Source organism: Ornithorhynchus anatinus, chromosome 5 (assembly GCF_004115215.2).
Source record: "Ornithorhynchus anatinus isolate Pmale09 chromosome 5, mOrnAna1.pri.v4, whole genome shotgun sequence".
In the NCBI taxonomy this organism is placed as follows: domain Eukaryota; kingdom Metazoa; phylum Chordata; class Mammalia; order Monotremata; family Ornithorhynchidae; genus Ornithorhynchus; species Ornithorhynchus anatinus.
Genome location: NC_041732.1, coordinates 52,225,284 through 52,252,544, shown reverse-complemented (window position 1 = coordinate 52,252,544; position 27,261 = coordinate 52,225,284). Strand labels below are relative to the sequence as shown.

At 45.8% G+C, this 27,261-nt stretch overlaps 1 protein-coding gene across 2 annotated transcripts in view; it reads right to left on the bottom strand.

Annotated features, from left to right (window-relative positions):
- Nucleotides 1-21,338, bottom strand: part of ICE2 (interactor of little elongation complex ELL subunit 2) — a 54,765-nt gene extending 33,427 nt beyond the window's left edge. For both annotated transcript variants that reach the window (XM_029066096.1, XM_029066097.1), the window contains exons 1-7: nucleotides 21,288-21,338; nucleotides 16,187-16,291; nucleotides 13,557-13,824; nucleotides 10,408-10,527; nucleotides 7,197-7,331; nucleotides 4,302-4,418; nucleotides 314-473 (exon numbers count right to left, since the gene is read on the bottom strand). In XM_029066096.1, the coding sequence (XP_028921929.1) occupies nucleotides 314-473; nucleotides 4,302-4,418; nucleotides 7,197-7,331; nucleotides 10,408-10,527; nucleotides 13,557-13,824; nucleotides 16,187-16,291; nucleotides 21,288-21,316 (934 nt within the window). In that variant the 5' untranslated portion in view covers nucleotides 21,317-21,338. The remainder of the gene's footprint in view (nucleotides 1-313; nucleotides 474-4,301; nucleotides 4,419-7,196; nucleotides 7,332-10,407; nucleotides 10,528-13,556; nucleotides 13,825-16,186; nucleotides 16,292-21,287) is intronic.
- Between the last annotated feature and the right edge of the window lie 5,923 nt (nucleotides 21,339-27,261).

Sequence of the window (27,261 nt, the reverse complement as noted above, 5' to 3'; positions counted from 1 at the left end):
AATGAATTCGTTCCTTTCAATTCTATCTATAAGTACTTCATAGATTCCTTTTACAGTAAAGATTGTTGGATCGATCAGTCCATGGTATTTGAGCATTCCTGTTTGCAGAACACAGTATTAAGTGCGTGGGAGTTTCTCCAGAGTTGGTATAAATGTTCTCTGATCTCAAGGAGCTTACAGACTAGAGGGGGAGACAGGCATTAAAATAAACGTCATCACATCATTAAAAAAGAGCTATGAAAGGATACTAGACATGCTTTAGAGAAGAACTCTCATGTCTCCGGACAAAAACTTGTTTTGTAGCGATACAAACCTGAAATAGATGCCACTTTAACACACACCGGTATCTCCCACTGTTCCTTGTATTCCGGTCCATGATTATTCAACAGGGTAAACAACGACCGACTATTTAGAGCCACTTGAGGGTGATATTTCAAAGCCAGCTTTTCTGCATTTGGATCTTTACTAATATCCTGAAATGCAATACGGATCTCATTTACAATTTACTACTGCATATTTCGTCCACAGACACAGATAAACAGGAAAATGCAAAGACAGTGCTAGTGTGTATTAGCTACCTTTAAATTTAAGGCAGCCTGATTCAACTGTTTTAGATAAGAGGGGCCACCAGCCGAACAAAGGGAGGGCCTGACTCTCTGCAGCCTATTGGAAGAGAGCATAGGACTTTAGCTATACTAGTATATTAATGTTTGTCTGCCCCTCTAGACTAGAAGTTTGTTGTGGGCAGGGAATGTGTCTGCTTATTGTTATATTGTACTCTCCCAAGCACTTAGTACAGTGCTCTGCACACAGTAAGTGCTCGATAAATCCAACTGCAAGTATGTGACACAGTGTTTCTGCACGTAGTAAGTGACTTAAAAACACATTAAATGGGAATCCTGGAAATGGAAAATTAAATTACTTTCTGTCTAAGCTCGTTGGAGATCCAAAGGGTGGCAAACGACCCCTGGCCCACGTCCTGCCGCTGTCCTGGAATGCCCTCCCTCCTCACATCCGCCAAACTAACTCTCTTCCCCTTTTCAAAGCCCTACTCAAAGCTCACCTCCTCCAGGAGGCCTTCCCGGACTGAGCCCCCCTTCCCTCTGCTCCTCGCCCCCTCCCTCCCCTCCCACCCTCTGCTCTCCCCCTTCCCCTCAGCACTGTGCTTATTTGTATATATTATTAATTACCCTATTTATTTTGCTAATGTGTGTATATCTCCATGATTCTATTTATCTTGAGAATGTTGTCTTGTTTTGTTTTGTTCTGTTTTGCTTTCCTGTTTAGACTGTGAGCCTGTTATTGGGCAGGGATTTTCTCTATCTGTTACCGAAGTGTACGTTCCAAGCACTTAGTACAGTGCTCTGCACATAGTAAGCGCTCAGTAAATGCTATTGAATGAGTGAATGGTCGAAGACCACATACAATACTATCCCGGTTCAATCCCGGTTGTCCCTCTTACTTAGTCTGTTAGTCCCATGTGGGATCAGATGATTTTGTATCTACCCCAGTTCTTAGTACAGTGCTTGCCACGTAGTAAGCATTTAACAAATGCCACTATTATTATTACTGTTACAACAGGTCAGTGTTTAAATACCTACTTTATTGGAGTTCAATAAATAATTTAGCAGGAACACTTAAGGACTCAAGGAGGAAGGCGAAAATGCTATAAACTGTGAGATGTGTTTAGAAAACGAAGATACCAAGACTAAAATAACTACATTAAAATTATAGCTGGCCTTTGGAGTGAGATTCCCAGTAAGTCCTCCATGCTAACAAATTGAATAATCATACCTAAATTTAGCAGATAACATGAATTCTATTCCCCTTTACATTTTTCTTTCAATAAATTTGTGCTAATGAACATAAAGCACCTCACACTGTTAAACATATGCTATATGACTTTAAAATACTAACTTCGGTTTGAGAAAAAATTCAAGAACAAGTGGCTCTGGTGAGGGTATAAGCTGAATAGTTCACTTCTTCAGACCAAGTACAAAATTACAAATCATGTGCTGAACAAAAGATCTATTTCAGGTGTATCTGAAACACCGTCGCTTAAAAAACAAAATCAAATTGTGAGCCTCCCAAGGGAGACGGACCACGCCGAACTCTCATGTGTATTCCCTTCCAGTGCTTATTACAGTGCTCTGCACATGCTAAGCATTTAAAAAAATACCATTATTACAAAATACCTAACAAAACTGCTTTATACCCACTCACCACAATGCGGTGAACAGGCATTCATTCAATCAATAGTATTTATTGAGCGCTTACTATGTGCAGAGCACTGTACTGAGCACTTGGAGTGGACAATTCGGCAACAGATAGAGACAATCCCTGCCCCTTGACGGGCTCACAGTCTAATCGGGGGAGACGGCCGGACAAAAACAAGACAACTTAATCACGATCGGGCAGTTCTAGATACTTAGTGATGATAAAATGGTTCCCCCCCAAAATATTCCATATGCTATATAATAATAGTAATCGTGGTATTCGTTAAGCGGTTACTTTGTACCACACAATGTTCTAAGCGCTCAGGTGAATACAAGCAAATCGGGTTGGACACAGTCCCTGTCCCACAGGGGGCTCACAGTCTCAATCCCCATTTTACAGATGAGGGAACTGAGGCACAGAGAAGTGATTTGCCCAAGGTCACACCGCAGACAAGTGGGGGAATTGGATTTAGAAGCCATGACCTCCTGACTCCCAGGCCCATCGTCTATCCACTACGCCATGCTGAAAACAAGCACTTTCACGCGCCCAGCCTAGGAAGCGCGGACCTAATGAAAATTAGACACCGAGCCTTGCTTTTTCCTGTCTCTCCATTTTGTTTGGTTTGCATGGGATTGTAGCAGTGTGATGGGAATTCAAAATAACTGCTGCATGGAGATAACATCGGCTTTCTTAGCTAGAGATAGCTACGAGAGGTGGAAATGTGGATGTCATCGACTGGGAGGGATAGCAATGTTTAATGTCGGGGAACAAATCCAAGTACGTCAGGTCCAAAGGAATTTCTGTAGAAACATTCAAAGTTAAAATCTAACCACTGAACTGTTCTGCCTTGGTAAAAATCACTGATGATAGGGGTTTTTTTTGGTGGTTTTTTGTTTAATCCTGAACTAGTAAAAATCAGTAATGGCTAAAGAGAAGATCTAATTATAAACAGTCCTAGAGTACACCAGACTAACTGCTCATCTCCTCATCTATTAGCTCTCTCTTCTGTATCATAATAATGTTGGTATTTGTTAAGCGCTTACTATGTGCAGAGCACTGTTCTAAGCGCTGGGGGAGATACAGGGTCATCAGGTCGTCCCACGTGAGGCTCACAGTTAATCCCCATTTTACAGATGAGGGAACTGAGGCCCAGAGAAGTGAAGTGACTTGCCCACAGTCACACAGCTGACAAGTGGCAGAGCCGGGACTCGAACTCACGACCTCTGACTCCGAAGCCCGGGTTCTTTCCACTGAGCCACGCTGCTTCTCTATATCACCTACGTTCTTAGCCGTGTACCTCCTAAATACTTTGATAATCATCCCAGCCCCACAGCCCTTAGCTACATATCCTTATTTTTTGTCATTCCCCGCATGTGAAATTTATTTTCACGTCTGTCTCTCTAAGACCCTTGAGGGTAGGGAGCATGCCTTCCAACTCTATTCTTTTGTACTCTGCCAACCCCCTGGTACAGTGCTTTGTATACAATAAAGCACTCAATAAATACCATTGATTGAAACACGAAACAATTTATTAATGCCCGAAACGCGATGTGGTAATAGTGGAAAAACAACCAGTTCAGACAGCTAATTGACCTAGCACTGAAGGTTCCTGAATGAAAACAGAAAATGCATAGCGACTAAATGGTCATTTGTGCTTCACAGAATCATAAACCATAAATCATAAGAGAAGCAGCGTGGCTCAGTGGAAAGAGCCCGGGCTTGGGAGTCAGAGGTCATGGGTTCGAATCCCGGCTCGGCAACTTGTCAGCTGTGTGACTGTGGGCAAGTCACTTCACTTCTCTGTCCCTCAGTTCCCTCATCTGTAAAATGGGGATTAAGACTGTGAGCCTCGAGTGGGACGACCTGATTATCCTGTATCTCCCCCAGCGCTTAGAACGGTGCTCTGCACATAGTAAGCGCTTAACAAATACCAACATTATTATTCCTATTATAAAATGAAAGATAAGCTAAAAAGATCAACCGGTCACTCGCCTGCTATCCTGAAAAGTGAGGTTTCGATCATACACGTAGACCGCTTAAAGCATCCTTTCTATAGATTCGACGTCGTGATCAAAATTACTCACATCATGCAGTGCAGCGGCTCGCTGTTCTGGTGTAACCATACTTCTTATACTTTTATAATCGACAGAGAGATCGGCAGGCATGGTAGGGAAAGACACTTTTACAAATCTTGCATTTCCCTAAATGATAAAAAGAAAATTAATATTTTTCCAATATTTTCTCATCTAGGAAAATTATAACTCTTTCATCTTAGGAAATCAAGCTTTACCCATAATGTTTTAGCAGCAAGAAATTTAGACTGTACCTTCCGAGATACAGTTCTGCATACAGGCAATCATCAACTCACGGTACCCCTGAATCAGCACCATATTTCAGATTTACGAGAAAAGACTTGCCCTCGAGCTTGAGAAGCAGCGTGGCCTAGTGGCATGAGCACGGGCTTGGGGGTCAGAAGTCACGGGTTCTAATCCCGGCTCCGCCACCTGTCTGCTGTGTGACCTCGGGCACTCGCGTTACTCGGCAATGTACTTCATTACTTTGTGCCCGTTACCTCGTCTGAAAAATGGGGATTTCATTCATTCATTCAACAGTATTTATCGAGCGCTTACTCTGTGCAGAGCACTGTACTAAGCGCTTGGAATGTACAAATCGGCAACAGATGGAGACGGTCCCCGCCCACTGACGGGGCTTACAGTCTAATCACGGGCTTACAGTCTAATTGACTGTGAGCCCCATGTGGGACAGGGACTGTGTCCAACCTGATGATCTCGTATCTACCTCGGTGCGTAGAATTAATGTTAAGGTTGGTATTTGTTAAGCGCTTACTACGTGCAGAGCACTGTTCTAAGCGCTGGGGTAGACACAGGGGAATCAGGTTGTCCCACGTGGGGCTCACAGTCTTAGTCCCCGTTTTACAGATGAGGTCACTGAGGCCCAGAGAAGTGAAGTGACTTGCCCACAGTCACACAGTTGACAAGTGGCAGAGCTGGGATTCGAACGCATGACCTCTGACTCCAAAGCCCGTGCTCTTTCCACTGAGCCACGCTGCTTCCCTAGAACAGTGCCTGGCACAGAGTAAGAGCTTAAATACCATAACTATTATTATTACTAGGATCACAAAGTAAGTATTACAGGATCCTGCTCACTTTATCTTCCCAATTTTCCTGCCACCTCTCTTTTCCTACGTTCATCTTTCTGTCTCCCTGGCCCAGGCACCACCATCTCTGCTTAATGTTGCTCCTACTCACTGTCCCCTACGTGACTGCTAAACCGGGGCCTGGGCGTGATGGAGTAGAGGGATGACGGTAGCTGAATACGAAGCAGCGTGGCTCAGTGGAAAGAGCCCGGGCTTGGGAGTCAGAGGTCGTGGGTTCCGATCCTGGCGCTGCCCCTTTGTCAGCTGTGTGACTGTGGGCAAGTCACTTCACTTCTCTGTGCCTCCGTTACCTCATCTGTAAAATGGGAGTGAAGACTGTGAGCCTCACACGGGACAACCTGATGACTCTGTATCTACTTCGGCACTTAGAACAGTGCTCTGCACATAGTAAGCGCTTAACAGATACCAACATTATCATTATTATTATTCCTTCTTCCTCCTACCAGTAATATATTTAAGTGACTGTTTCCCTCGCTCGACCGGAAGAACCCTGAGGGCAAGGATGTTGTGAACCCATTCACTGTACTTAGACAAGTACTCGGTGCAAAGTAGGCATTAAATACTATCAACTAATTACTTTCTCTCCTTCCTGTTCCTCTCTTCTTTCTGTTCCATCAACCACTGACATTTGAGTGCTTGCTGCATGTGCGGCATTGTACTAAACTTTTATCAAGCCAAATCAAATGTAAAAAAAATCCAAAAAATAAAGGGTTCTTAACTAGTTTGAGACCATTTGTAGGTGGTGGTAATGCGCAGGTACAAGGTCCTGTACTGGGTTTCTTCATGTATTGCATTTTTAACTTTGTCTATGTGGGCAAGTCCACTTCTCTGTGCCTCAGTTCCCGCATCTGTAAAATGGGGATTAAGACTGTGAGCCTCATGTGGGACAACCTGATTACCCTGTATATCCCAGCACTTAGAACAGTGCTCTGTACATAGTAAGCGCTTAATAAATACCAACATTATTATTTGATTTCTATGCCAATGACTGCTATATAAAATACATGAATGAATTCATCTACAATTAACTGAGGATACTGTCTGGGACATTTGGGTAAAAACAGAGTACTTGGCCTTGGTTAAGGAATCAACCCCTCGCTTTTAAACACTGTTCCCTTTGGGGGAAAATCAACTCATGAACAAACAGCCGCAACGTCAACTTAGTTACTCTCTCGGGCTCCTATGTCATTGCTCTACTTACACAGGGAGTGTCCAGTGCCATGCATCTTTGCATCTTGCACATCCCTATACCACTCTCCCGGTCATTTCTTCGGCACCAGAGGATGAAGGACATCTCTACAGTCCACAAGCAAACTGCAAAGTTGGGTTTAGTCTGACGAGCCCTAAAACACTATACTCCCTAGGTTTTGTCGTATCTCCTTCGAAGTTTCTCGGCTGGGACTCCTTTTGCTCTCCACAGTTCTTATGAAACAACTGGAGGGTTGAAAGGGGGAAGACGGACACTTACCTTTGTTTAAAAAAACTCACTATCAATACCTTGAACTCAAAATAGGACGTTAGGAACTTTTACCAACATCCTGTTCTTGGAAATAAGACAGACAGCTGGGGCTGGATTTGATTCCAGACCTCCTGTCCCTCATTTCCCAGGAGTAGATGGAAACCCAAGCTACTCTGAAGATTCAGGACCTGTGTTACAGTGGGGCCGCACTGTATTTAAACAAAATAAGACCACAAACCCGTACTTAAGAGCAAACGCACATGGCAGTGTATGGACAAGGTATGTAAATGATGGCTATATTAACACTTTATCAAATTTAAAGATATTTAAAATATACATTACCAACATGAGTAGATTTTTTTCTAGTTTTAATGCCATCTCCATGCCAAACTTCCCTCCCATTAGGCTAGTGGTATCATGAAGCACGTAGAATTCAGGGTATTTTCTTACTTGTTCAATGCAAACCCTTAAAAAATGCTGAGAGAAAAAAAAAATTCACAGAGTACTCTTCACAAGTGCTAAAAAGGTTCTACTTGTGTGATCATTGTTAGACCTGATCGAAATAAAGTGCATATTAAGTTGACTTCTAGTGGATTTATCCAAATTTTTTCCGCTACATTTTACCTTAAAATTAATTTTCATGAAAACTAAAATAAGACATTTCCAAAAAAAGATGAACAGTTTAAGACAAAATGCTTCAAATGTGATTTCTTACCACTACAAACAAAAAACATTTCATAGAGAAGAAAATACCAGAAGTGTACTACAATAGACTTAACAAGGAAGATTTCAAAACACTTCAAAGACACCAAATTGGCATTTTACATCAATATCACTCGTACTAATTGGCTACATCAGCAAATACAGGGATCACATGAAGAGCACTAAAAAAATGAAGCTACAGGTGAATTACCCTCCCCTCAATAATAAAAAAGCAATTAACCCAACTGGGTTAGTTAGGAATTATTACTATTATTAATTAGGAATTATTATTACTAATTAGGAAAATTAGTTAAGAATTATTTCTATTATTAATTAGGAATAATTATTACCAATTAGGAAAATTAGTTAGGAATTCATTTCAAATTAGTAAAAAATATTGCGTAATTCAGAAATAAAATGATCTTGTATTAAACCTATGCTATCAAAGTACATGATTAATATCAATATCTGTCTTCCCTTCTAGACTGCAAGCTTGTTGTGGGCAGGGAATGTGTCTGTTTATTGTTATATTGTACTCTCCCAAGCGCTGAGGACAGTGCTTTGCACACAGTAAGTGCTCAATAAATATGACTGAATGAATGAATCCCCACAATGCAGATGAGGAAACTGAGGCACAGAGAAGTGAAGTGGCTTGCTCAAGGTCACACAATAGACAAGCGGTAGGGCCATAACTAGAACCCAGGTCCTTTGACTACCTTGATTATTCCCTCTCAAGCACTTAGCACATAGTAGGAGCTCAATAAATGCTATAATCGACTGAGCGATCCTCTTAGACCGCACAGCAGCAACCAGTCACAGTCCTCCACCGGCACATAATTATTTAGGAGACAAAGCTTTGCATATGGACATGATAATAATTATAATTATTATGGTATTTGTTAAGCGCTTACTATGTGCCAGGCAGTGTACTGAGCGCTGGGGAGGATACAAGCATATCGGGTTGGACACAGTCCCTGTCCCACGTGGGGCTCACAGTCTCAATCCCCACTTTACAGATGAGGTAACTGAGGCCCAGGCAAGTGAAGTAACTTGCCCCAGGCCACAGAGCAGATAAGTGGCAGAGCCAGGATTAGAATCCATGACCTTCTGACTCCCAAGCCCACGGTCTATCCACTACGCCACGCTGCTTCCCGAGCCAGAGATCGTTCTCAGAGGCATGGGGGACTCTAGTCCCACTACCGTGGCTACTATTGGAGAAGAAAAGTGTCCTAGGAATGTGGGCACGGTCACTCTCATAAAGCTGTTTCATTAAAATTGCCCTTTGCGATACGAGAAATATTAACTGAGCACTAACTGGGTACAATACATTGTCACTAAGGGATCGACAAAGTATAAATGAAGCAAGCGACACATTCCCTACCTACCGAGAAGCTTACACTCTAATGGGCGGACGGACATAAATTACAAACGGAGTCATCAAAATACATCACTGAATACACAACTGAGAAAACACGTATATTTAAGTGCCGAGGACGAGCCGACGTTAGTACTTGAGTGCTACAGACGGCTTTAAATGATTTGGGATGTCGCGAATTCACCAGAGAAGGCATGAAGGAGGAGGTGGGGTCGCAGGAGGAACTAGAATAAGAGGAGGACCGTGATTACGGGCGGATGAAACGCTGTGTGTGAGGAAATGGACGCGGGAGAGTCGAGAGCGAGGTTCAACTAGGAGGTTGGCTCGGGTGGAATGAGGAGAGCAGGTGGAGACCACAGACAAGAAGAAGAAGTTGGTATTTGTTAAGCGCTTACTATGTGCAGAGCACTGTTCTAAGCGCTGGGGGAGATACAGGGTAGTCGGGTCGTCCCACGTGAGGCTCACGGTTAATCCCCATTTTACAGATGAGGGAACTGAGGCCCAGAGAAGTGAAGTGACTTGCCCACAGTCACACAGCCGACAAGTGGAAGAGTCGGCATTTGAACCCATGAACTCTGACTCCCAAGCCCGGACTCTTTCCATTGAGCCACGCTGCTGTGCTATGTTATTTTACAGATGTGTAAGGTGGGACGATTGGGAGCAGTGACTTGTGAGGAATTTTTTCCTTGACGCAGAGGGACAAGGAGAGGAGGTGGGAGGACAGTGAGGAGCGATGACGTGTGCTCAGTGATCTCTGCGTCGACACGGAGGATGGATCAGAGAGGGAAAAGGATGGACGGTGGCAGGGACGCCAGGTTGACCTCAAACGCATGATCGCCTAAAACTTTTCTGAACCGGAGGGTCCTAAGCGGAACTCAAATTTCTATTTTTTGGCATTCTATCTCTCTTCATATTATTGACACTGTAGTGTGTTTGAACCCAACAGAATGCCATCAAACACTCCCTATTTCCAACTGAGAAGACCTCCCCAGGGTTTAGTAATATTCCCTGCACACAGACAGCACTTAATAAGGCGGAAACATTATCCCACCTGGTAGCCCGTCAATTCCGAAAGCTTAAAACAGCATCGCAGATACTTCAAATTATCGCATAAACATCAATGTTGCTTAGAAAAGGCAATCAAATTCAACTTCCTCTGTCCAGTAGTGACTTTTTCAGGATTTTCAGACTGCATCATCAACTTCAGTCGTGACTATCCCAAGAGCAAGAAGTCACTCCGTAAATTATATTTCCCACCGCTAATTTACAATCCACCTCGATCCACCTGCTTCTATCACGTGAAAGCCTTAAGTATTCAAGTTGCAAGGCATCGTACGATGACAAGGCTTTAAATCCCAACTGCTAAATATTAACATTTCCCCACAAATTCTAAACCACTGCTTTATCATTAGTGTTTCAACGCTTGATTTTGAAAAGACGTGGTCGGCCCGCATAGAGATGTTACCCAAACCCTACCTCCGTGTAGAGAACGCCATCCTCGGAGAGCGTATCGTAATCCTGAGCGCAGTTCTTGGCGGTATTCTGTAGAAACTTCAAAAACTCCGCAACCTCACTGCTCACGCGCTCTTTCATATTCTGAAACACAAGAGGAGGAACTCCGGATTTAGAACGGTGAGGGAATTACCGACGGCCATGATCCAGGTGTAATTTAGTGAATTGACCTCTGTGACTCGAAGAGCTACTGTTGCTATTCGAAGAATACGAGGAATGAAACTCAGAATCTCGAATCCACTTTAGAGATGATAACTCCTTTGGACTAACAGAGATTCAGAGCCCAGAAGAACAAAGGTCAAGGGGATATAATTTACCACGGTAGGTATATAAGCTCCTTGGGGACTAGGCAGGAGCCTCTTGCTTGTTTTATCCTCACCAAACTCACTGCACCACCGGGTCCTCAGTAAATCCTATTACAATCACCACCCAGAAGCAGGGTGGCCTACTGGATAGAGCACAGGCCTGGGAGTCAGAAGGGCCCGGGTTCTAGTCCCGGCTCTGCCACTGTGTGTCTATTGTTCATTCATTTAATAATAATAATAATGTTGGTATTCGTTAAGCGCTTACTGTGTGCCGAGCACCGTTCTAAGCGCTGGGGTAGATACAGGGTCATCAGGTTGTCCCACGTGAGGCTCGCAGTTAATCCCCATTTTACAGATGAGGGAACTGAGGCGCAGAGAAGTTAAGTGACTTGCCCACAGTCACACAGCTGACGAGTGGCAGAGCCAGGATTCGAACTCATGACCATTCATTTATTCAATTGCATTTATTGAGTGCTTACTGTGTGCAGAGCACTGTACTGAGCACTTGGAACAGATAATACAGCAATAAAGAGGACAAGCCCTGTCCACAGCGAGCTTAGGGTCTAGAGGGGAGGGGATCATGATGGTACTTGCTAAGCGCTTACCGTGTGCCAGGCATTATACTAAGCACTGGGGTGGATAAAAGGCAATCGGGTTGGACACGGTCCATGTCCCAAGTGGGGCTCACAGTTTTGCCCCCCCCCATTTTACAGATGAGGTAACTGAGGCCCAGAGAAGTAAAGCGACTGGCCCAAGGTCACTCAGCAGACAAGAGGCAGAGCCGGGATTAGAACCTATGATCTTCTGACTTTCAGGTCCTTGCTCTGTCCACTTCACGATGCTGCTTATTGGACTGTACTTTCTCCCAAGCACTTTGTACAGTGCCCTGCACACAGTAAGTGCTCAATAAATATGACTGAATGAATGTTTCAAGAACCACACTCTGACCATGGCCCCTGCAAATACAACCTCGACACTACTGCACCCCTCCCGTTCCATCACCTGCTGCCAATTCCCAGGGCTAATTGCCCCCTGCATCCACCTCCTTTGCTTTTAATGATGGCATCTGTTAAGCATTTACTATGTGCAAAGTACTGTTCTAAGCGCTGGGGAGGATACAAGGTGATCAGGTCATCCCACGTGGGGCTCCCAGTCTTAATCCCCATTTTACAGACGGGGTAACTGAGGCCCAGAGAAGTGAAGTGACTTGCCCACGGTCACACAGCTGACAAGTGGCGGAGCGGGATTTGAACCCGTGTCCTCTGACTCCCAAACCTGGGCTCCTTCCACTGAGCCACGCTGGTTTTCTTCTTATAATTTAGCCCTTAACCAGGCAAGATGATAGATTTCCCACAGATGACTTTGCCACAGCCCCGGTAATAATAATAATAATAATGCTGGTATTTGTTAAGCCCTTACTATGTGCGCAGCACCGTTCTAAGCGCTGGGGTAGTTACAGGGGAATCAGGTTGTCCCACGTGAGGCTCACAGTCTTCATCCCCATTTTACAGATGAGGTCACTGAGGCCCAGAGAAGCTAAGTGACTTGCCCACAGTCACACGGCTGACAGGTGGCAGAGCCGGGATAATCTGTTCTAAGGCCTCAAATGCCTCCCGAAATCCCCATTCCCCTCAACTCAACCTTCCAAGCGCCAATGATCCTGCCATCTATTTCCATTAAAAAGTTGGGGGTTGCCGGGCACAAGGTTGCCAATTTTTTTTTAATGATATTTATTAAGCACTCTCTAAGCTCCAGGCATACTACTACTAATAATGTTGGTATTTGTTAAGCGCTTACTACGTGCAGAGTGCTGTTTTAAGCTCTGGGGTAGATATAGGGAAATGAGGTTGTCCCACGTGAGGCTCACAGTCTTCATCCCCATTGTACAGATGACCGAACTGAGGCCCAGAGAAGTGAAGTGACTTGCCCACAGTCACACAGCTGACAAGGGGCAGAGTCGGAATTTGAACCCGTGACCTCGGACTCCCAATCCCGGGCTCTTTCCGCTGAGCCACGCTGCTTCTCTACAGGCCAATCGCAATGGACACAGTCCCCGTCCCACATGGGGCTCACAGTCTTAATCCCCATTTGAGAGATGAGAAAACTGAGGCCCAGAGCAGTGACTTACCCAAGGTCACACCCTTCCCTATCTAGATAGCCTGCTAGTCTTTGTCCGTTTGTTCATTCATTCAATCGGTTGTATTTACTGAGTGCTTACTTTGTGCAGAGCACTGTACTAAGCGCTTGGAAAGTACAATAAAGAGAGACAATCCCTGTCCACTACAGGCTAACAGTCTACGGGGGGGAAGATAGACATCAATACAAGTACACGGGCATCAATATAAATAAATAGCATATAAATAAATAGTATAGATATATACATATCGTGGCTCAGTGGAAAGAATCTGGGCTTCGGAGTCAGATGTCATGGATTCACATCCCGGCTCTGTCACTTGTCAGCTGTGTGACTGTGGGCAAGTCGCTTCACTTCTCCGTGCCTCAGTCGCCTCATCTTTAAAATGGGGATTAACTGTGAGCCTCACGTGGGACAACCTGATTCCCCTGTGTCTCCCGCAGCGCTTAGAACAGTGCTCTGCACATAGTAAGAGCTGAACAAATACCAACATTATTATTATTATTAGTGCTTTGGGGCCGGGGGAAGAGAAAAGGGAGCAAGTCAGGGTGACTCGGTTCCGTTTAGCCTCTTCCTTCTCCCCTAAAAAGCAAAATCCTCCACTTCTGTCCCATTTCCATCCTCTCTTTCAACTGTTTGCATTTTTTACATGAAATAGTGGGAGGGGAACATACCAAGTACTGGAAATATTCTCTCTTATTTGACGCAGCAGCTTCATAGGAACCAGGTTGTTTTGAATATTTGTTCAGTAAATATACATAGGTTTTCTGCTCTCCTTCAGTCAAACTGGAGAAATAAGGATAAGGAATTCTTGGTTCTGGAAGAGGAACAATTTCTTTTGGGTTCTTAATTTCCACCCTGGCTTGAGCTGATGCTGGAGAACTAGTTGTTGGCTCACTTTCCACAGGGTTTGCTGATGCTTCGACATTTTCTCCTATTTGTCTGAAAGAAAAAAAATTAAATCCACTTTACGAGTGCTTAGTTTTCACCTGAAAATTAGTATTTGTGAATTTTAGGCCTGACGGTCATAGAATTTCTTGATTTCCAATCAACGGGCAGAATGTATTGTGATTAACAGAGTTGTCACCTGCTTTTTGCTGTTCTGGTGCTTATTCCGTGATAGGCAGGTCATCACCACATTGCAAATTTACCTCTTAGCGGAGGCAGACGCAGACCTTATTCATTATTTTACTCTTGAGGAATGATTTCGCTTATCAAGGGTGTTTCTGTCTTGACCACTTTCTTATGTATCATCCTCTAGCTGTTTGTACAGGTGTGCAATTAATAATTACAATGAATAATGAGGATATTTGTTAAGCATTTACTATGTGACAGGCACGCCCGCGGTCCCGGAACGCCCTCCCTCCTCACCTCCGCCAAACTCATTCTCTTCCCCTCCTCAAAACCCTAAAGCTCACCTCCTCCAAGAGGCCTTCCCAGACTGAGCTCCCCTTTTCCCTCTGCCTACCCCTTCACCTCTCCGCAGCTACAGCCTCTTCTCCCCCCTTTTCCTCTGCTCCTTCCCCTCTCCCGTCCCATCCCCTCAGCACTGTACTCGGCCGCTCAACTACTGTATATATCTTCATTACCCAATTTGTTTTGTTAATGAGATGTACATCACCTTGATTCCATCTATTTGCTATTGTTTTAATGAGATGCTCTTCCCCTTGATTCTATTTATTGCCTTGTCTGTCTCCCCCGATTAGCCTGTAAGCCCGTCAAAGGGCAGGGACTGTCTCTATGTTACCGATTTGTACATTCCAAGCGCTTAGTACAGTGCTCTGCACATAGGAAGCGCTCAATAAATACTAAGCACTGGAGTGGATGCTAGACTGTAAGCTTATTCTGGGCAGGCAATGTCTCTTTTTATTGCTGTATTCTACTTTCCAAGTGCTTAGTACAGTGCTCTGCACATAGTAAGCGCACAATAAATACTATTGAATGAATGAACGGGGCCCACAGTCTTAATCCCCATTTGACAGTTGAGGTAACTGAGGCCCAGAGAAGTGACTTGCCCAAAGTCACACAGCAGACATGTGGCGGAGCCGGGATTAGAACGATGACCTTCCGGCTCCCAGGCCTGTGATCTATCCACTGCACCACGCTGCTTCCCATTATCAACCTTGATTTCCATTTTGTGGAACCAAGACTTCAGGAAAGAGTCAGCCTTCACCTGAACGTAAAAATGAAAGCTCCACTTCCCAAAACAGAACTGGCGCTGGACATTCGATGGAGAAAACTGCGATGCAGCAGAGACTCTTATAATAATGATTGGGGAAAGAGTCCTGAGAATAGCAGCAAAGTCACTCCAGATTGGCTCGGAAAACAAGTGAGGGAGAGAAGCTATCTCCAATAACCATTAGAAAATAAGCGTATTTTAGGCTAACAGAATGAACATTAACTGCTGATCTGGAGAGAAAAGTACTCGGCAAATTGATTTCTCAATATAAAATGTCTTGAGAGGTATTCAGACCCAACCATATCACGTCCCTAGTTCTTAACAATACTGCTTCACAGCTGTCTCTCCGAATACGAGAACACGTCGGTCCTGGTGGCACAAACTGGCAAATTTAATTAAGCTGCTGGAGCAACAAGATGCTGACTCAGATATGCCAATGGAGGAATGTCAAGAAATCCTAACAGTTTAAATTGGCTATGTTCAGCACAGAATGAAATGGCAGCATATCAAGATCATTTCACTGGGAAGTGCTGTCAAAATCTTCAACAAGGTACAAACCGAAAGCATCTGACAGGGCTTCTCTACCCACAGTTACAGCATTATATTTTATTTCACTTGATGGTTTGAAGTTTCTTCCCTTCATTTTGTCGCCTACCCATCCTCTCTTCTATCCGGTGTCTTCGGGAAAGAGGCGCCGAGAGAATACTGCAGGTATCTCGATAAGGAGGTTTATAAGTTGGAGTTTCTCGAAAAAGTAGACTTCAGGGATGCTGAGGGTTCCCTGCCTCCCTAGAATTCCAGGTTAGATCCTTGAGTGGGGTTTATTTCTTTACTTATAGTTTTGTTTACCTAAATCTTTATTTGCCAGATAAAGATTAATACGATTAATTATTATGATTAATACATATCATCCAAAGTGTCAAAAGTCTTCAAGATGTACCTCATTGGGTCCATCCCAGCAGTAGAAAACGGAAAATAAAACCTCTCATTCAACAAATGAAAACCAAATTGACATAAACAAAAATAGGCCTGGAAGATGGATTAGCGACTATAAAAGCATATTATTTGATAATTCCCCTAACGAGAAATAATATCAAAAAGGAAAAAAGAAAGACATGGGATTACCTTGTAGACAAAATGTGCAGTTCAGTTAGAGTAGGTCCCAGAGAATATTCTTCATATATGTCTCGTGAGAAAAATATGTTGGTACCATTCTGGGGGGAAACATCCCTAGGAGACAGAAATGACTTCCAATTAACAATTCTAAATCCAGCGTTACGTAGGCGGATTTTAAGGGTCGAACCTGCTTTAGCACAATATTTGTCAAAATTAGTATTAAAGCTAAAAAGCCTGTAAAAATGCTGGGTTTTTTGAGGGGCGGAGGGTGTTATTTTTACAGCCCTAATGGATATGTCGAATTACTGATCCAGGCTGCTTCTGCCACATGCCAGTCACTTGAACACCTCTGCATGGTTGTCAATTTCTACACTCAATAGCTGCACTATCACTAATAGAAACGACATATATTCATCATTTTAAAATATATCACTATTTGTCGTTTCCTAGGTTAACGACGACCGTAGACAGGTTTTACCTATTCCATAGGTATCACGATTTTTCTCGGTTATTTTAAATATGGAGTTCACCCTTCAAACACAAAGATTTTGATACTATTAAAATTTTGGATTGTTCCCATAATCTCACACTCTAAATTAATCGAGGTTGTCCTCATGTGGCTACCAGGGACTAGTGATGCTGAAGCATCCCCGTGTCATGACCTGGGGCAAGTCACGGAACTTCTCTGGGTCCCAATTGCCTCTGTAAAACTGGGATTCGATTCCTGTTCTCCCTCATATTTATTCATTCGATAGTATTTATTGAGCGCTTACTATGTGCAGAGCACTGAACTAAGCGTTTGGAATGGACAAATCGGTGACAGATGAGACAGTCCCTGCCCTTTGATATTTAGACTGTGAACTTCATGTAGGATATGAACCGTGTCTGACCTAATTATCTGGTTTAATACTGTGTTTGGCACAGAGTAAGAGCTTAAATACCACAATTATTATAATCAAGAGTAATTTGACTAAAGAAGCAATTGCTAGAAAGATTGTAAGCCCCGCAAGGGACGGGGTCCATCTCTAGTTCCCACCTGCATAGTCTTTCTCAGTGTTTAATAAATATCATTATTAGTAGTATAAAAATACTAATGTAAAACCTGGATTTTTAAATATTTAAATCCAAATGTTATCCAAATTAAAAAATGAAACATTGTTAACTCTCCTATTTTTATATATTGCTAAATAACCTGAAAATATCTTTGCCTTAGCTATAAATTTAATAGCGCTACTTCAACAAGCTACTCATCACTGACCTTTGCTACGTTCCCGCCCTGAGCTAAACCCTCTAATTCCTTCCAGGGTTTCCTTTCCTGAAGCATCTCCTTCTTTCCTTCCTGCTGTGGGCTCAGCTACTATGTGCAATCTGACACTGATTTCCGGGTGGTTCAAGTTATAGATAACAATAATATTGGTATTTGTTAAGCGCTTACTATGTGCAGAGCACTGTTCTAAGCGTTGGGGTAGATACGAGGCAATCAGGTTGTCCCACGTGGGGCTCACAGTCTTCATCCCCATTTTACAGATGTGGTAACTGAGGCCCAGAGAAGTGAAGTGACTTGCCCACAGTCACACAGCTGACAAGTGGCGGAGCCAGGATTCGAACCCATGACCTCCGACTCCCAAGCCCGGGCTCTTTTGGATTGTTCCCGTTTTCTCACACTCTAAATTTATCAAGGTTGTCCCCATGTGGCTATCAGGGACTAGTGATGCTAAAGCATCCCTGTGTCATGACTCACGACTATGTGCTTAGAGAAGCAGCGTGGCTCAGTGGAAAGAGCACAGGCTTGGGAGTCAGAGGTCATGGGTTCAAATCCTGCCTCTGCCACTTGTCAGCTGTGTGACTGTGGGCAAGTCACTTCACTTCTCTGGGCCTGTTACCTCATCTGTAAAATGGGGATTAAGACTGTGATTGTGAGCCTCACGTGGGACAACCCGATGACCCTGTTTCTACCCCAGCGCTTAGAACAGTTCTCGGCACATAGTAAGCGCTTAACAGATACCAATATTGTTGTTTCCACTGAGTCACGCTGCTTCTTAGTCCGGCGAAGGAGACCCTTAGCACTAGGCACCTGAGCCAATTCCGGGTCTAGTCAATCATATTTATCATTCATTCATTCATTCAATAGTATTTATTGAGCGCTATGTGCAGAGCACTGTACTAAGCGCTTGGAATGGACAAATCGGCAACAGATAGAGACGGTCCCTGCCCTCTGACGGGCTTACGGTCTAATCGGGGGAGACGGACAGACGAGAACGATGGCAATAAATAGAGTCGAGGGGAAGAACATCTCATAAAAACAATGGCAAATAAATAGAATCAGGGTGATGTACATCTCATTAAACAAAATAAATAGGGTGATGAAGATCTATACAGTGGAGCGGATGAGTACGGTGCTGAGGGGGTGGGACGGGAGAGGGGCAGGAGGAGAGGAAAAGGGGGGAGAAGAGGGTTTAGCTGCGGAGAGGTGAAGTGGGGGGAGAGGGAGCAGAGGGAAAAGGGGAGCTCAGTGTGGGAAGGCCTCTTGGAGGAGGTGAGCTTTAAGTAGGGTTTTGAAGAGGGGAAGAGAATCAGTTTGGCGGAGGTGAGGAGGGAGGGCGTTCCGGGACCGCCGGAGGACGCGGCCCGGGGGTCGACGGCGGGATGGGCGAGATCGGGGGACGGCGAGGAGGTGGGCGGCGGAGGAGCGGAGCGTGCGGGGTGGGCGGTGGAAAGAGAGAAGGGAGGAGAGGTAGGAAGGGGCAAGGTGATGGAGAGCCTCGAAGCCTAGAGTGAGGAGTTTTTGTTTGGAGCGGAGCTTGATAGGCAACCACTGGAGGTTTTTAAGAAGGGGAGTGACATGCCCAGATTGTTTCTGCAGGAAGATGAGCCGGGCGGCGGAGTGAAGAATAGACCGGAGCGGGGCGAGGGAGGGGGGAGATCACTTATCGAGCACTTACTGTGTGCTGAGCATTGTACTAAGCGCTTGGGAGAATATGATATAGCAATAAACAGACACATTCCCTGCCCACAGTGACTTTACAGTCTAGCCTGCTCCTGAACTAATCTCTTAATCTGGGAAGCTTTGCTCAAATTATACCTGGAGTAAAGCCATGAAAAATGGAAAATTGTGGGCAGGATAAGAGTTGAACCTGGTCCTTCCAACTGTAAGGAGCAGCTCAGGCCAGGAGGCAGACTATTCTAGTGGTGAATCCAACCAGACTCCCAAGGCTTCAACTAGCACCTCTATGTGGACGATAACCCGATCTGTATCTCCCGCCCTGATCGCTCGCCCTCTCGGCAGTCTCGCGTTTCCTTTTGCCTTCGAGACGTCGCTCCTCGGATGTCTTCGGCCACCTCAAGTTTACCATGTCCGAAACAGAACTCCTTATCTCCCCCCGCCCCCCCAACCTCCTGACCTTCCCATCACCAGACTGCATCACCACCCTTCCTATAATAATAATAATAATGTTAGTATTTGTTAAGGGCTCACTATGTGCAGAGGAGTTCTAAGCACTGGGGGAGATACAGGGTCATCAGGCTGTCCCACGTGGGGCTCACAGTCTTCATCCCCATTTTCCAGATGAGGTAACTGAGGCCCAGAGAAGTGAAGTGACTTGTCCAAAGATACACAGCAGACAAGTGGCAGAGCTGGGATTCGAACCCATGACCTCAGACTCCCAAGCCCGGGCTCTTGCCACTGAGCCAAGCTGCTTCTTAGAACAGTGCTCTGTAGAGAGTAAGCGCTTAAGACACCAATATTTGGGGGGTGGGCTGGAGGCAAGCCCTTGGCCATTTTCTGGGCTCTTGCTAATAATAATGTCGGTATTTGTTAAACGCTATGTGCCAAGCACTGTTCTAAGCGCTGAGGTAGATACAGGGTCATCAGGTTGTCCTTCATGAGGCTCACAGTTAATCCCCATTTTACAGATGAGGGAACTGAGGCTCAGAAAAGTGAAGTGACTTGCCCACAATCACACAGCTGACAAGAGGCAGAGCGGCATTCGAACCCATGACCTCTGACTCCTAAGCCCGGGCTCTTTCCACTGAGCCCCGCTGCTTCTAAGAACAGTGCTCTGCACATAGTAGGCGATTAATATAACAATATTTGGGGGTTCACCAAGAGTGGGCAGGAGACAAGCCCTTGGCCATTTTCTGGGTTTCTCCCTGCTAGGCCGGGGCTCCTCCCGCCACCCTAAGACGCCCAAAGGGGGGGGGGACACAGGACATTGGTATAATTCATTTATTAATCATTAATTATAATAATGTTGGGGTTTTTTTTAAGTGCTTACTATGTGCAGAGCTCTGTTCTAAGTGCTGGGGTAGATACAGGGTCATCAGGTTGTCCCACGTGGGGCTCACAGTCTTCATCCCCATTTTCCGGATGAGGTCACTGAGGCCCAGAGAATAATAATGTTGGCATTTGTTAAGCGCTTACTATGTGCAGAGCACTGTTCTAAGCGCTGGGGCGGATACAGGGTCATCAGGTTGTCCCACGTGGGGCTCACAATCTTCATCCCCATTTTACAGATGAGGTCACTGAGGCCCAGAGAAGTTAATAATAATAATACTGTTGGTAGTTGTTAAGCGCTTACTAGGTGCAGAGCACTGTTCTAGGCGCTGGGGGAGATACAGGGTCATCGGGTTGTCCCACGTGAGGCTCACAGTCTTCATCCCCATTTTACAGTTGAGGGAACTGAGGCCCAGAGAAGTTAATAATAATAATCATGTTGGTAGTTGTTAAGCGCTTACTAGGTGCAGAGCACTGTTCTAAGCGCTGGGGTAGATACGGGATAATCAATTGTCCCACGTGGGGCTCACAGCCTTCATCCCCATTTTCCAGATGAGGTCACTGAGGCCCAGTGAAGTGACTCGCCCACAGTCGCCCAGCTGGCAGGGCGGGATTCGAACCCACGACCTCTGACTCCCAAGCCCGGGCTCTTGCCACTGAGCCACATTAATGAGGAAGAACATCATTTATTGTTAGTTAAGAAAGGAGATGATTTCGGCTGGGGAGAACCGGGGGGGGGGGGGTGGGGGGGGCAGGGCGGGCGAGGGCCGCGCCGGGGCCTAGGCCGCAGTCCTCTCCGCGGTCCGCTCCCCGCAGGGAGGGGAAGGAGACACTCACCAGGAGAGCGGCGGGCTGCTCGCCGCCATCTTGGGGGCGGCCTCGCGGCCGCCTCACCACACGACACCATACGGCGCCAGCGCGCGTGCGCGGGGGGAGGGGGGCGGGGCCTCTAGGGGGCGGGACTAAGGCCGCGGGAGCCAATGGGCTGTCGCCAAGGAGCGGAGCGACGGGGCGATTTAAAAAAAAAAAAAAGCAAAAGGAGGCGGGGCTTTCGCAACCGATGGGAGGCGCCCCGCCCCCTTGCTACCGTAGTTCCCCGAGAAAACCCGCTCGAACTTTCGTTAGGCCGTAGAAAGATTGGGGAAAAGTAACTGCGCCTACTTATTACTCACTTATTAAAAGTAATAAGCGCTTCCTATGTGCAGAGCACTGTGCAGAGCACTGTTCTAAGCGCTGGGGGAGATACAGGATCATCAGGTTGTCCCACGTGGGGCTCCCAGTCTTCATCCCCATTTTACAGATGAGGTAACTGAGGCCCAGAGAAGTTAATAATACTTTTGGTATTTGTTAAGCGCTTACTACGTGCAGAGCGCTGTTCTAAGCGCCGGGGGATACAAGGTGATCAGGTTGTCCCACGTGGGGCTCCCAGTCTTCATCCCCATTTTACAGATGAGGGAACTGAGGCCCAGAGAAGTGATTTGCCCACAGTCACCCAGCTGACAAGTGGTGGAGCCGGGATTAGAACCCGTGACCTCTGACTCCCAAGCCCAGGCTCTTGCCACTGAACCACGCTGCTTCTCTAATGATGATGATGACAACAACAATAATAAAAATACTACTACTAATAATGGTGGTGGTATTTGTTAAGCCCTTACTATGCGCAGAGCACTGTACTAAGCGCTGGGGAAGATACAGGGCGATCAGGTTGTCCCTCGTGAGACTCACAGTCTTCATCCCCATTTTACAGATGAGGGAACTGAGGCCCAGAGAAGTCGATGATAATAATAATAATAATAATGTTGGTATTTGTTAAGCCCTTATTATGTGCAGAGCACTGTTCTGAGCGCAGGTTGTCCCTCGTGAGGCTCACAGTCTTCATCCCCATTTTACAGATGAGGGTACTGAGGCACAGAGATGTTATTAATAATAATAATAATAATAGCATTTGTTAAGCGCTTACTATGTGCACAGCACTGTTCTAAGCGCTGGGGAAGATACAAGGTGATCAGGTTGTCCCTCGTGAGACTCACAGTCTTCACCCCCATTTTACAGATGAGGGAACTGAGGCACAGAGAAGTTAATAATAATAATAATAACGTTGGTATTTGGTAAGCACTTACTATGTGCAGAGCGCTGTTCTAAGCACTCAGGAAGATACAGGAGCATCAGGTTGGGAAGCAGCGTGGCTCAGTGGAAATAGTCCGGGCTTGGGAGTCAGAGATCACGGGTTCGAATCTCGACTCTGCCACTTGTCAGCTGTGTGACTGTAGGCAAGTCACTTTACTTCTCTGTGCCTCGGTTACCTCATCTGTAAAATGGGGGTTAACTGTGAGCCTCACACGTGACAACCTGGTTACCCTGTATCTCCCCCAGCACTTAGAACACTGCTCTGCACATAGTAAGTGCTTAACAAATACCAACATTATTAACCCTATTTTATAGACGAGGGAACTGAGGCCCAGAGAAGCTATTAATAATATTAATAATAATGATAGTAATAATAATGTTGGTATTTAAGTACTTACTATGTGCAGAGCACCGTTCTAAGCGCTAGGGGAGATACAGGGTCATCAGGTTGTCCCTCATGAGGTAACTGAGGCACAGAGAAGGTAAGTGACTTGCCCACAGTCACCCAGCTGACAAGTGGCAGCGCTGGGATTCGAACCCATGGAGGGCGAGGGAGTAAAAGACAGTAATAATAATAATGATAATGATAATAATGTTATTTGTTTAGCGCTTATTATGTGTCAAGCAGTGTACTAACCACCGGGATGGATAATAATAATGATGGCATTTATTAAGCGCTTACTATGTGCTGAGCACTGTTCTAAGCACTGAGGGGAGATACAGGGTAACCAGATTGTCCCATTTTTACAGATGAGGGAACTGAGGCCCAGAGAAGTTGAGCGACTTGCCCAAGGTCACACAGCGGACTAGTGGTGGAGGGGGGATTAGAACCCATGACTTCTGACTCCCCAACCCGTGGGCTTTCCACTAAGCCACGCTGCAAGCTAACCAGCTGGGACACACGGTCCCTGTCCCCAGTTTCAACCCCCATTTTACAGATGTGGTAACTGAGGCCCAGAGAAGCTAAGCGACTTGTTCAAAGTCACACAGCAGACATGGGTTGGGGCTGGGACTCGAACCCATGACCTTCTGACCCCCAAGGCCATGCTCTAGCCACTGTGTCATGTTGCTTCTCCATGCGGAAGGTTTTGAGTTTCCCAGAAGAGGTTACGCAGATTGAGGATTCATTCATTCATTTAATAGTATTTATTGAGCGCTGACTATGTGCAGAGCACTGTACTGAGCGCTTGGAATGGACAAATCGGCAACAGATAGAGACGGTCCCTGCCGTTTGACGGGCTTACGGTCTAATCGGGGGAGGATGTCATGATTACAGGTCCAGGAGTCATAGCTTATAAAAATCTTCTTATTAACCCTCTCTGTTACTAATATCTATGCCTAGGATAAAAACCCGTCGGTTATTATTCTTTGGGATAAAAGTATTGCTCTTTCACTCGGGATGCACATGAGCCCTCTGTTCATTAACATGTTTTACTTGCTTTCATTGAACCCCAGAGATGAATGCTTTGGTGTATTTCAATCTCTGAATCAGGATTAGTCAATGAAATATATTCATTCAATCATATTTATTGAGCGCTTACTATGTGCAGAGCACTGTACTGAGCGCTTGGAATGGACAAATCGGCAACAGATAGAGACGGTCCCTGCCCTCTGACGGGCTTACGGTCTAATCGGGGGAGACGGACGGACGAGAACGATGGCGATAAATAGAATCTAGGGGATGAACAAATATATTAAGTATTTACTGTGTGCAGAGCACTGGACTAAGAACGTGGGAGACTACAATGCAACGGAGTTGGTAGACATCTTCCCGCGAGAAGTTTACGGTCTAGAGGGGAAGACAGGCATTAAAATGAATTATGGATATCTGTCTCCCCCGATTAGACCGTAAGCCCGTCACAGGGCAGGGACTGTCTCTATCTGTTACCGATTTGTCCATTCCCAGCGCTCAGTACAGTGCTCTGCACGTAGTAAGCGCTCCATAAATACTATTGAATGAATGAATGAATATCTACATAAGTGTGGTGGGGCCGAAGCTGGGGTGACTATCGAGTGCTTAAAGGAAGCAGCGTGGCTCAGTGGGAAGAAGCCGGGCTTGGGAGTCAGAGGTCATGGGTTCGAATCCCAGCTCTGCCACTCCTCAGCTGGGCGGCTGTGGGCAAGTCACTTCACTTCTCTGGGCCTCCGTTCCCTCATCTGTAAAATGGGGATGAAGACTGGGAGCCTCACGTGGGACAACCCGATGACCCTGGATCTCCCCCAGCGCTTAGAACAGTGCTCGGCACCTAGTAAGCGCTTAACAAATACCAACATTATTATTATTACAGCTCTAAATGCCAGGGCAATTCAGAAGGGAGAGGGAGTAAGGGAAATTAGGGCTTCAGTCAGCGGAGGCCACTTGAAGGAGATGTAATTTTAGGAGGGTTTGGAAGTCAGGGAAAGCAGCGAGCTGTCGTATATAAACGGGGGACGGAGTTTCAGGACAGAGGGGAGGCGAGGCCAAGGTGTCCGCGACGACGCAGATGAGACTGAATTAGACTGAGTAGGTTGGCACTGGAAGAGCAGAGCGTGCGGATTGGGTTGTAGTTGGAAATCAGCGAGGGAAGGTAGGACGGGGAGAACTGATCGAGTGCTCTAAAGCCCCGGAAAGAAGTTTCTGTCCGATGCGGAGGTGGAGGGACAACCACTGGAGGTTCTTGAGGAGTGAGGAGGTGTGGACTGAACTTTTTTCAGAAAAATAATCGAGGCTGCAGAGTGAAGTAAGAACCGAAGTAGGGAGAGACAGGAGGCGGGACGGACAGTGAGGAGGCGGATCCAGTAGTCCGGGTGGAATATGATAAGTGCTTTGATCAGCTTAGTAGCAGTTTGCATTTGAGAGGAAAAGATGGATTTTAGTAGCGTTGCAAAGGTAAGGCCAGTGGGATGTGATGGCAGATTGAATATGTGGGTTGAGCGAGAAAGATGAGTTGAGGGTAATGCCAAGATGATGGGTTTGTGAGAGAGGGAGGATAATCGTGTTGTTTACAGCGATGGGAAAGAGAGTGGGAGGACAGGGTTTGGGTAGGAAGATGAGTAGTTCTGTTTTGGACCTAATAAGTTTGAACCCTGGCGTCGAGGATGATAGTTATTGAATGTATTCAGTGCTTACTATGGGCCAAGCACTGTGCTAAGCCCTGGACTAGGTCACACATAACAGATCAGACAGATCAGTCCCTGCCCCACATGTGGCTCACAATCTAGGTAATACCGAAGTGGCAGGCTTCCGGACAAGGAAGAATAACGGCGTTATCAACTCTGAAGGGAAAGTTGGGTAAAGGTGTGAATTCGGGAGGAAAGATGAGTTAAACTTTTGACATATGGAGCTTAAAGGGATGACTGGACATCCATAAGGAAATGCGTAGGGGTCAAAAGGAAGTGAGAGTTTGGGGGTGACAATATATATTTGGGCACCGTCCCTATAAAGGTGTTAGTATTAGCCATAGTAGTAGATGAGCTTCCCAAGAGAGTATTAATGGAGAGGAGAAGTGGACCCAGAACAGAGATGGGGTGACAACCACAGGGAGAGAGTGGGAAGCTGAGGAAGAGTTGGCAAAAAGGAAGAAGGGGTAAGAAGATAACCGGGGGAACATTATAGAGAAAAACTAAGAATAGATAGTAATAGAGAAGAAGGGAACGGCCTCAATGTCGAAGGCAGCCAGGAGGAATTCAGAGTGGCAAGAAAGTGGTCACTGGTAACTTTGGAGAGAGAGGGAGTCTCGGTGGAGTGAAGGAAGCAGCAAGTGGATAGTAGAGAGTCAAGGAGGGAGGTGGAGAGGAAGTGGGCGTTCACCCGTCCCGTGTGATGAGTTTTGGACAGGAATGGGAGAATGGGCGACAGCTGATGGTGCAGTGGGGTCCAGAGGTTTTATGTTTTTTCTAGGATGAGACTCTATTTTTCAAATCACCCAGGTTCTAAAGAGTGCTTTCGTGTCCAGTCTTAAAGCCTCTATTGACTTTATTTCATTTTTGCCTAGACTGTTCATTCCCAAACACGATCTGTGAACTAAGCACATGATTAAGGATATGTCCCCACTCCTTAAGAAACTCCAGGGTTTGCCCATCCACCTCTGCGTCAAACGTCGGCTGCAAAGCACTCAGTCAACCTGTCCCCTCCTGCCTTACCTCGCTACTCTCCTACTATAAATCAGCCTGCACACTTTGCTCCTCTAATGCTAACCTTCTCACTCTTCCTCGATCTCGCCTATCTCGCTGCCGACCCCTCTCCCGCTTCCCGCCTCTGGCCAGGAACGCCCTCCCTCCTCCAATCTGACAGAAAGTTACTCTCCCGCACTTCAAAGACTTATCGAAGGCACAAGGGGAAGCGGCGTGGCTCAGTGGAAAGAATCTGGGTTTCGGAGTCAGAGGTCACGGGTTCGACTCCTGGCTCTGCCGCTTGTCAGCTGTGTGACTGTGGGCGAGTCACTTAACTTCTCTGGGCCTCAGTTCCCGCATCTGTAAAATGGGGATTAACTGTGAGCCTCACGTGGGACAACCTGATTCCCCTATGTCTACCCCAGCGCTTAGAACAGTGCTCTGCACATAGTAAGCGCTTAACAAATACCAACATTATTATTATTATTATCCAGGTTTGTCATCAGTGTCGGTCGCACAAAGAAGACCAATAACAGGCACCCACTAGCTATAGGCATGAGGAATGGTTTGCCTTGATCACCTGCTCTTCCTG